This window comes from Octopus bimaculoides, chromosome 5 (assembly GCF_001194135.2).
Source record: "Octopus bimaculoides isolate UCB-OBI-ISO-001 chromosome 5, ASM119413v2, whole genome shotgun sequence".
Lineage (NCBI taxonomy): Eukaryota > Metazoa > Mollusca > Cephalopoda > Octopoda > Octopodidae > Octopus > Octopus bimaculoides.
The window spans coordinates 112,518,018-112,529,098 of record NC_068985.1 but is presented as its reverse complement, the minus strand read 5'-3'; the positions used below and the strand labels follow the sequence as shown (position 1 = coordinate 112,529,098).

The window sequence follows — 11,081 nt, the reverse complement described above, 5'->3', positions numbered from 1 at the left end:
CTAAAAAAAGGCGGCGAGCTGGCAGAGTGGTTAGCACGCTGGGCGAGATTCTTAGCGGTATTTCGTATGCCGTTATGTTCTGAGTTCAAATTCTGCTGAGGTCGACTTTGCCTTTCGTCCTTTCGGGGTCGATAAATTAAGTACCAGTTACGCACTGGAGTCGATGTAATCAATTTCATCCCTTTGTCTGTCCTTGTTTTTCCCCTCTATGTTTAGCCCCTTGTGGGCAATAAAGAAATAAGAAACTAAAGGAAGCCCGTCATGTCTGTGTGTAGTTTGATGAGATTTTATTTAACAATAAGAAAATTATAATTTCACAACAAAGTTGTTTCATAACTTAAAAACATGTAAATAATTTATATTGTTATATTTAATAATAAATAACTTACTTACATGCCTGCATTAATACAAAATGCAAAAAAGCCTTCAAAATAATGCAGAATTTCACCAGGTGAAAGAAAATCTCTGTTAAATAGTAGATTCTTGATGTACCATTCCTGACCACTACACATATATTTTTTTTCTCTCCATGTTTCTTTCTGTGTTCCTTTCTGTTGAAGAGCGTAGGCTCGAAACGTTAAAGACTTTCTCTATTCCCGAGCATTATACTAATACATCCATTTGTTGTTTACACCACCTATCTTCGTCTGTTTTTTTTTTCCGTGAATTCTCCTATATATATATATATATATATATATATATACATACACACATACACACAAAAACAGAAATAAGCACATAAATGCCAAACAAGGTGGGAAAAATAGTATTTGAACACCAAAGGTAGAGTAATATTCTTTTATTAAAGCTGAAAAATTCTTCAGAATCTGTTTGCACTTTCACAGACAATTTGTGAAGATTTTTTTCAGCCTTAATAAATATATATGTGTATGTGTGAGTGTGTGTGTGTGTGTTTGTTTGTTACTGTCTCTTTGGTTTGACATTGTGAGTTGTAAATGAGTGTCACTGTCATATAAGCAGTGTCCTTTGTTTCAGATATTTGGTGAAAACATGTCTGCTTGTGTGTAATTGATTACCTTACTCAGGCAGAGTATCCAGCTGTAGAAAATCTACTGCAACAAAACTCTGTCAATTCATGCATGCATGGAAAAGTGGATGTTAAAATGATGATGATGATGATGACAGGCTTCTTTCAGTCTCTGGTTACCAAATCCCATATTTAACCCTTTTGATACCAGCCTGCCTGTGACTGCTCCTCACCTTACCTCTCCTCACTGATGGTTCTGTGATTCAAACTCATTTTAGTGTTATCCAAATTAAAGTCTTCCATCAAAATCTCCATGTTAATTTATTTCAAACACCACCTTAATAGCAGCAAAATTATTTTACTTTCTTCTTTATTTTAAAAGTAATTGAAAGGCAGTTTTATATCAGCAAAAGTATGGTCACAAGGGGGTTAAAGTGATTCAAAATAAATCCTTCCATGAAAATCTCACTCTCTTATTCTTTTACTTGTTTCAGTCATTTGACTGTGGCCATGCTGGAGCACCGCCTTTAGTCGAGCAAATCGACCCCAGGACTTATTCTTTTTGTAAGCCTAATACTTATTCTATCGGTCTCTTTGACCGAACCGCTAAATTACGGGGACGTAAACACACCCAGCATCGGTTGTCAAGTGATGTTGGGGGGACAAACACAGACACACAAACATATACACACACACATATATATACATATATTTACGACAGGCTTCTTTCAGTTTCCGTGTACCAAATCCACTCACAAGGCTTTGGTCGGCCCGAGGATATAGTAGAAGACACTTGCCCAAGGTGCCATGCAGTGGGACGGAACTCGGAACCATGTGGTTCGTAAGCAAGCTACTTACCACACAGCCACCCCTATGTACGCTTCAAACACCAGTTTAACAACAACAAAATCATTTTACTAAATTCTTCATAATTTGAAACATTTGTATTTCTGTAGAATTATAGCAACAAAAGGGTTAATTTTCAAAGGAAAAAAAGCTTGATAACGAGTCAAATAGGTTCCTTTTTCTGTTTTTTAAATTAACCCCAGGAAGAGAACCAGACTTAAAAATCAACATGTTAGGATTAAAGTATGTATGAATAGTTATGAGACAGGAGATCTGGTAACACTGTGTGACCCAGTTACTTTGATGATGTAAATGTTTCACAGCTCAGTCCACTTTGATCCAATCATTAACTTCCCTTTATATATATATATATATATATATATATATATATATATATATATATATATATATATATAAACAATATATGAGTATATGCATATATATGTACATGTATGTATATACGTTCATGTACATATAGATACATAACTGGGTACATGACGTGGCAAAAGAACAAGGACAAAAATGGTAAACAAGGTGCAACAAACAAGCAGGCCACTTAGAAATATCCCCTTCATTATATATATATATATATATATATATATATATATGTGTGTGTGTGTATGTGTGTTTGTGTGTGTGTGTGTGTGTGTAACTGTAGAAAAGAAATCTGTCTTGATAAACTCTAACTCATTCAAGCATGAAAAAGTGGATGCTAAAATGAATACAGTGTATGTATAATTGTGTGTGTGTGTGTGTGATCATTATCATCATTTAACATCTGTTCTCCATGCTGGCATGGGTTGAGTGGTTTGGCAGGAGTTGACCCTCTGGGCCCCATTTTGTCTGTTGTGGCATGGTTTCTCCAGCTGGATGCCCTTCCTGATGCCAACCACTTTACAGTGTGTGTGTGCCGTGTGCTTTTAATGTGGTACTGGCACATGTGCTTTTACCTGGCACCAACACAGGTGCTTCCACGTGGAACCAGCATGGACACTCTTACCTGACACTGGAATGGGTGCTTTCATGTGACACCAGCATGAGTGCCTGTAATGTGGCACCAGCATGGGTGCTTTTATGTGGCACTGACATGAGTGTTTCTATGTGGCACCAGCATGAGTGCTTTTATGTGGCACCGACACGGGTGCTCTACGTGGCCCCAGCATGAGCGCCTATGATGTGGCACCAGCACGGGTGCCTGTAATGTGGCACCGGCACGGATGCTTTTAATTGGTACAAGCTCCCATGAGTCCACAAAAACTAGGATCTCTCAGCTGAAAGAGGGTCATAGAGGAACATTCCTATATGTACAGACAGCCAAGGGGTGTGGCTGTGTGGTAAGAAGTTTGCTTCTCAAACTCATGGTTTCTTGTTCAGTTCCTCTGTGTGACACCTTGGGCAAATCTTTTCTACAATAGCTCTGGGCTGACCAAAGTCTTGTGAGTGGGTTTGGTAGACGGAACCTGAAAGAACCTAGTCATATATATATACATATATATGTGTGTGTGTGTTTGTATGTGCATTACTGTCGCCTTGCTTTATCATTACATGATGGTTATAAACGAAGATCACCATCATGGAAGCGATGTCCTACATTTCCAGTCTTCCATGAACACATGCTTAGCAGTATTTCGTCTGTCTTTACATTCTGAGTTCAAATCCCACTGAGGTTGACTTTGCCTTTCATCCTTTCAGAGTCAATAAATTAAGCATCAGTTGTGTACTGGGGTTGATCTAATTGACTTCCCCCCTCCCCAAAATTTCGTGCCTTGTTCCTAGAGTAGAAAAGTATATATGATGTCTATGGGTGTGAGTCTTTGTGTTTTCCCCCCATCTGCCGCTTGATGGTGTGGATGGTGGATGGTATTGGTGTGTTTATGGCCTCGTAACTTAGTGGTTCAGCAAAAGAGACTGATAGAATAAGTACCAGTTCTTTAAAAAAAAGTAAGTACTGGGGTCGATTCATTTGACTAAAATTCTCCAAGGCATGGCCACAGTCTAATGCAGGGGTTTTCAAACTGTGGTCCGTGGACCACAGGGGGTCTGCAAGGACAAGACAGGGGGTCCATGGACAGCAAATACTTTTTATGGGCAATTTGATTTTATATATGTTTTTTAATTGAAATCTTTTAATTGAAAATAAACCTATTTTGTTCAATACTGTTAAATAAATAAATGTAAAAATATATGTTATTTTAAGCAAATATTTATGTATAAATTTCATAAGTGTTTATAAGGGGGTCCCTAAGGTAAAGCCTGAAATAGAAAGGGGTCCGCAACTCAAGAAGTTCGAAAACCCCTAGTCTAATGAGTAAAACGAATGAGAAAAGATAAAAGATTGGAGTGCCTTGAACCTGTGGACTCTGTCAAACAGTCCCACCCATGCCAGCATGGAAGATACACTTTAAAAGAAGATGATGATGTAGCTTGATAAGATATCTTGATGTGAGGTCAGGTCCTCAAGGCAGGGTTGCTGGTTTGAACTCGCAGTTAAGGCTGCCACTTACTAACTCAGAATGTGAAAAGCTGGAACAAATGCCAGGAGGCATTTCATCCCATGTTTTAACAATTCTGTCAGTCTGCTGCTCTAGGTTGTTTGGTGCTCTATTTTATCAACCTTGAAAGAATGGATAAAAGGTAACAGTTGGTATTTGAACTCGGAATGTATGGAGCCGGAACAAATACAGCATAGCATTCCATTCCCACGCTTAAGTGATTCTCTTGGTTTGTTGCCTCAGCAGTTTGTAGAGTACAGGTAGTAGCTATATTGTGTGTGTGTGTATATATATGATGTACATGCATGTGTGTATGTATATATATATGTGTGTGTGTATGAGTATATATATATATATATATATATATATATATACACACTCATACACACACACATATATATACACATGCGTGCATGTACATGATATATATACACACACATTATAGCTACTACCTGTAAGCTATAATGTGTGTGTGTATATATATATATATATATGATCTACACGCGCGCATGTGTGTGTGTGTGTGTATATATATATATATATATATATATATATATATGTGTGTGTGTGTGTGTGTGAATATATATATATATCTATGTATATGTGTGTATAGATATGTATGTATGTGTGTGTATATGTGTGTAGCTGCTATAGTATGAATAAATATATACATGAAATAGTTGTGGAAGCAGCCATAGTGTATATTTGTAGTAGTAGTAGTAGCAGTAGCAGCAGTAACAACAGCTATAGTAACTGTGTGTGTAGTAGCAATAGTAGTAGTAGCAGCCATAGTTATCATGTAGTAATAGCAGTAGCTATAGTGTATCTGTGTGTGTGTAGTATTAGCAGCAGTGTTTATAGTATATAAGTATGTGTAGTAGTAGTAATAGTAGTAGTAGTGGTGGTGGTGGTGGTATCAGAAGCTGTAGAATATATAGTATGTGTAATAGTGAGCTTTCAGCCACAGCTGTGTGTGTTCCAGAGCGTGAAATAACTGATATGCAGTGTAGTGTGTCCTCAGCAGCTATGTCTTTTTCTTTTTACATCAGTGATATTGTAGGACTAATAAACTGTCAGCTGTTGTGGTGGTAGTAGTAGTGGTGGTAGGAGATGGGGAGGTGTCGAGAGAGAGAGGGAGAAATGAGGTAAGTGGGACATAATGAAAGATAGAAAGAAAGAGGGGAGAGAGAGATAGAGAGAAGAGTTGTATGTTAGACTTGAAGAGAGATAGACTTTATGATATATAGATAGATTGATAGGTAGGTTGGGAGGGAGGGAGATGTGTGTGTTAGGCTCAGAGAAAGAGAGAATGTCAGAGAGAGAGAGAAGAGGTATGTTAGACTCCGTGAGAGATAGACTTTATGGTATATAGATAAATAAGTGGGGAGGGTGGGAGATGTGTATGTTAGGCTCAGAGAAAGAGAGATAGTTAATGTCATAGAGAGAAAGAGTGAAATGTGTATATATATATATATATATATATATTAGGCTCAGAGAAAGAGTGATAGTTAATGAGGGAGAAAGAGAGACGTTGATTTCATACAGAGACAGATAGATAGATAGATAGAGAGAGAGAGAGAGAGAGAGAGAATGGTACACAGATAATGAAGTGAGTAATACAGTGAAAGAGAAACATAGTAAGGAAGATTGTGTATAATAGATAGACAGAAAGAGATTTATAGCTATATATATATATATATATATATAAAGAGAGAGAGAGAGAGAAATTGATAGATAGTTAGAGAGAAATAGATACAGAAATTGTGAGAGGTTGGGAACTAGTGAAATGTAATGTTGTTAGCCATTATTGAGAAAATCTGTGATCAAAGGCTTTTCAGCTTTGGCCAATGAAACAGCTTCTATGTAGTCACTTGACCTAACAGAAATAGTACCTGTCATTTTCACAAAAAAAATGACACACACATCGGACACTAGTCATAGGTTATGGTCATGGCTGGGATGTCTTTGATCAGAGGTCTATTCAGTGACCTGATGTCACCTGGAGTTAAAAACAAAGGCATTTTAGTAGTCGTTGCTGGCCTCTTTTTTTTTTTATTTTTTTTTTTATTATTATTTTGTGTCGATTCCCCATCAGTTTTGGTGATGGATGTTCAATTATTTTAGATAAATGAATTCCTACTTAGGAAATTAATTTTTGAGTAGCTGAGTCCTCAATACACATGTAGACCTTTAATTCTTAACTTCCTGTTACTCTTTTTACTCTTTTACTTGTTTCAGTCATTTGACTTTGGCCATGCTGGAGCACCGCCTTTAGTCGAGCTAATCGACCCCAGGACTTATTCTTTGTAAGCCTAGTACTTATATTCTATCCGTCTCTTTTACCGAACCACTAAGTTATGGGTACGTAAACACACCAGCATTGGTTGTCAAGCGATGTTGGAGGGGACAAACACAGACACACAAACATATACACACACACATACATATATATATATATATACAAATATACGACAGGCTTCTTTCAGTTTCCATCTACCAAATCCTCTCACAAGGCTTTGGTCGGCCCGAGGTTATAGTAGAAGACACTTGCCCAAGGTGCCACGCAGTGGGACTGAACCCGAAACCATGCAGTTCGTAAGCAAGCTACTTACCACACTCCTACACTTGTTGAAAATTTTTCATTCTGTTGCAGAACAAAAGTCAGTGATAGATGAAAGGATTAAAGTTTTCTCTCCATTACGTTACAGACTAGTTCTCTTTTTTTCCACAATAAATGTAAACAACATTAGTACAATTCTTGTGATATCATGCATTTCAAGATTGGCTGACTAATGCATTTCTGCATGGTACTGTGTCTAACAGGAAGTTAAGAATTAATGCAATTTCGAGGTGAATTAATGTGATACAGTGTAACAAGGCTGGGTCTTTGAAGTACACCTTTCTCTGGATTGCGTCTTTGAATACAGGTGCAAACCTGAAAAAGAGGGAAAATACATAGATGAATTGAACCCTAGGAGTGGTTTGGTATTTTATTCTTTTCTACTCTAGGCACAAGGCCCGAAATGTTTGGTGGGACAGTCGATTAGATTGATCCCAGTATGCAACTGGTATTTAATTTATCGACCTCAGAAAGATGAAAGGCAAAGTCGACCTTGGCGGAATTTGGACTCAGAACATAAAGGCAGATGAAATACTGCTAAGCAATGTACCCATTGTGCTGACATTTCTGCCAGCTCACCTTCTGGTATTTTATTGATACCAAAAAGACAAAAGCAAAGTTACTCTCAATAAGTTCAAATCCCACCACGTTGATAACATAAAGTGCTTAGTCAGGTACTGATGTCAGTGTGACATTCCTATAAAGGTGTGAATGGAATTGTTAGCCCTCTAGTATTTAGAATATTCTGTTGCTGGCATGGCTGTGTGGTAAGAAGTTGGTCAAGAGGGTCATCAACAAATATTTATTTCTGACTTAAAATTTTGTTTTTTTACATGTAAACTTGAAATTTTCTCATTGGGTGTTTAAATACCAATGATTTTCAGTTATATATTTCCAATAAAATAATGTATATGTCTTGTATTGTTTGACTGTATCAGTATAGTATTTTGAATGATATTCTGAAGATCTTCACTTTTGCTATGAAAAATACTCTTCCTCATTTGACAAATATTTCAGAAACATTTATATCTGTGGTTTCTCATTTGTTTCTCCTACATTTTGTAAAACTTGAAATGTAAACCCTTCCAAGTCAGAATCATTACTTGCTGAAACCACACGAGTAAATAACAAAACAAAGAGAACCAATTGCCACTTCAAGAGTTACTCTTTTACTATTTTACTTGTTTCAGTCATTTTGACTGTGGCCATGCTGGAGCACCACCTTTAGTCAAACAAATCGACCCCAGGACTTATTCTTTGTAAGCCTAGTACTTATTCTACCGGTTTCTTTAGCTGAACTGCTAAGTTACGGGAATGTAAACACACCAGCATCGGTTGTCAAGCGAAGTTGGGGGGGGGGACAAACACAGACACACACATATATATATACATATACATATATACAGAGGCTTCTTTCTGTTTCCGTCTACCAAATCCACTCACAAGGCTTTGGTCAGCCCGAAGCTATAGTAGAAGACACTTGCCCAAGGTGCCACACAGTGGGACTGAACCCGGAACCATGTAGTTTGTAAGCAAGCTACTTACCACACAGCCACTCCTATGCCTATAAGTTGTTGTAAATCTTTCGGTATTTACAATTGTATTTGGGCAGGACTGGATTTATCTCCTGTTATCTCAAAGCTACAAGATTTTGATGACATGATTATTTATTATTAGAATGATTTCGTAGAGTTAGTGTGAGAGGCTGGATCTGGCCAGTTTGTACAAAAAGCAGGTAGGATTTTTAGGCTGGATCTGGCCAGTTTGTACAAAAAGCAGGTAGGATTTTTAGGCTGGATATGGCCGGTTTAAATGCTATAGGATGATTAAGTAAATTCAAGTTTCCATTTACAAATAAGATTTTGTTGCTATAACTCTCAAATATTATTACAAAAGGAAAAAGCATAGAAAATGGTATTAGTGGAATTTCATGACAACCTGACTTTCTGTTAATAAAGCATAAATATTGTATTGCAAGATGTCAAAGCTGGCAGAATCATTAGCATGTTGGACAAAATTCTTTGTGGCATTTCGTTTGTCTTTATGTTCTCAGATCAAATTCTACTGTCTTTCATCCGTTTGGGGTTGATAAAATAAATACCAGTTGAGCACTGAGGTCAATTAAATTGACTACCCCACTCCAGCCAACATTGCTGACCTTGTGCCAAAATTTAAAGCGAATATTCTAACACAATAAAGGCAGCAAGCTGGCAAAATGCTTAGCGGCATTTCGTCTGCCTTTATGTTCTGAGTTCAAATTCTGCCGAGGTCAACTTTGCCTTTCATCCTTTTGGGGTCAACAAAATAAGTACCAGTTAAGCGCTGGGGTTGATGTAATCAACTAGCACCCACCCATGAAATTGCTGGCCTTGTGCCAAAATTTGAAATCAGTATTTTTTAATATTAACGCAGTGAAAGTTGGTAAGCTGGCACAATTGTTAGCATGCTGGGAAAAATGTTTTGTGGTATTTCATCTACATTTATGTTCTGAGTTCAAATTCTGCCAAGGTCGACTTTGCCTTTCATGCTGTTGGGACCAATAAAATAAGTACCAGTTGAACATTTGGGGTTGATGTAATTGACTAGCACCCATCCCCTAATATTGTTGGCCTTGTATCAAAATTTGAAACCAGCATTATGACACAATTATTAAACTATGATTTGCTTATTTTTAAAGAATAGGGCAGGATATTCTATCCAATTCTTCCAGTTTGTCAACTTCTGTTTTTAAGTCTAAGGCTACATCATCCAGTATGGCCTTGTTTTAAAAGTGTACAGCATTATCTAAATAAACCTGAGAGCCGTCTCTTGTATCCTCTTTTCAATCAACTGTACAACGGAGCAGATTTGTCAGACACTCATCTCCTAAATTGGTCAAGTCTTTATGGTCATATTTACTTTTCTGTTGAAAAAAAAAAAACAGTTGTATCCAGGGAAACTAGTGATGTTCTATGTCTGCCAAAGGTATTGTAGATCGGTGAAACATTGGAATAAATTCTAGGCTTGTCATCATTTATGCAATATCAAACTTTTGGTTGTGATTAAAATTATGCTATGATCACATTGATACTGTGGGGGTTTTGAATATAAAATTAGTTTTTATATTTTGAATATAAAATTAGTTTTAAAGGCTTAAGCAGATCCCACATACTCATTCCCAACTCCTTGTTCCCTATTTTTTTTTTAAAAAAAAGATTAAATTATTACTCCCACATTTTTGTTAACATTTTTGTATTAGGTTGGCATTAATCTGAAGAGGTTCCTTCAGTCATACATTTTGGTAATCACCTCGTACTAATTCAAAATTGCCCCAAATTCTTTGAAACCCTGTTTTTTTTTTTTTAATTATTGTTGATTTCTTATAACTGCAGATGGCAACAAAATGCGGACTTTGGAGAGGAAATCCTTAGGTAAAGTTTGTTGTGGCATTGATGAAGCCAATATATATACATATATATACTCACACGTGTGACCTTTGTATCACACACATCCTTTATAGCTTATTATTTGCCTAACAACTAACTTTGCCATCAATACATAACCCTTTAACAATTCGAATTATTCTGTTAAATGTAATGCTTATATATTTACATTGTTTTTGAATTGATTAATCATGCATTCTTGCAGCTTCAACGTTTTGGTGTTGTGATTGTTTATTTTTAAAATGACATTGTATGGTACATGTGAGAGGTAGGATCAGGTCAGTTTGACTATAAAAGAGGTAGAATATTTTGGCAAGATATGGCTGGTCTAAATGCTGCAGAGCTAAATATGTCTCATCTTGAAAATAATCTGTTTTTAACTCTAGAGTACAAGGTAGACAAAATTCTTTACTCTTTAACATTTGACTGTGGCCATGCTGGAGCACCGCCTTTAGTCGAGCAAATCGACTCCAGGACTTATTCTTTGGAAGCCTAGTACTTATTCTATCGGTTCTTTTGCCGAACTGCTAAGTAACGGGGATGTAAACACAAGCGATGTTGGGGGGGGGACAAACACAGACACACAAACATATTCACACACACATATATATACATATATACGATGGGCTTCTTTCAGTTTTCTGTCTACCAAATCCACTCACAAGGCTTTGGTCGGCCCGAGGCTATAGTAGAAGACACTTGCCCAAGGTGCC

The 11,081-nt window shown here is 36.9% G+C and overlaps 1 protein-coding gene across 1 annotated transcript in view; it reads left to right on the top strand.

The window, feature by feature from the left end:
• The window catches only part of LOC106876855 (caskin-2), a gene marked incomplete at its 3' end in the record, with an annotated part of 405,195 nt that overhangs the window by 41,710 nt on the left and 352,404 nt on the right, over positions 1-11,081 (top strand). Inside the window, exon 2 of the mRNA XM_052968105.1 lies at positions 10,318-10,356. Within this exon, the coding sequence (XP_052824065.1) occupies positions 10,318-10,356 (39 nt within the window). The remainder of the gene's footprint in view (positions 1-10,317; positions 10,357-11,081) is intronic.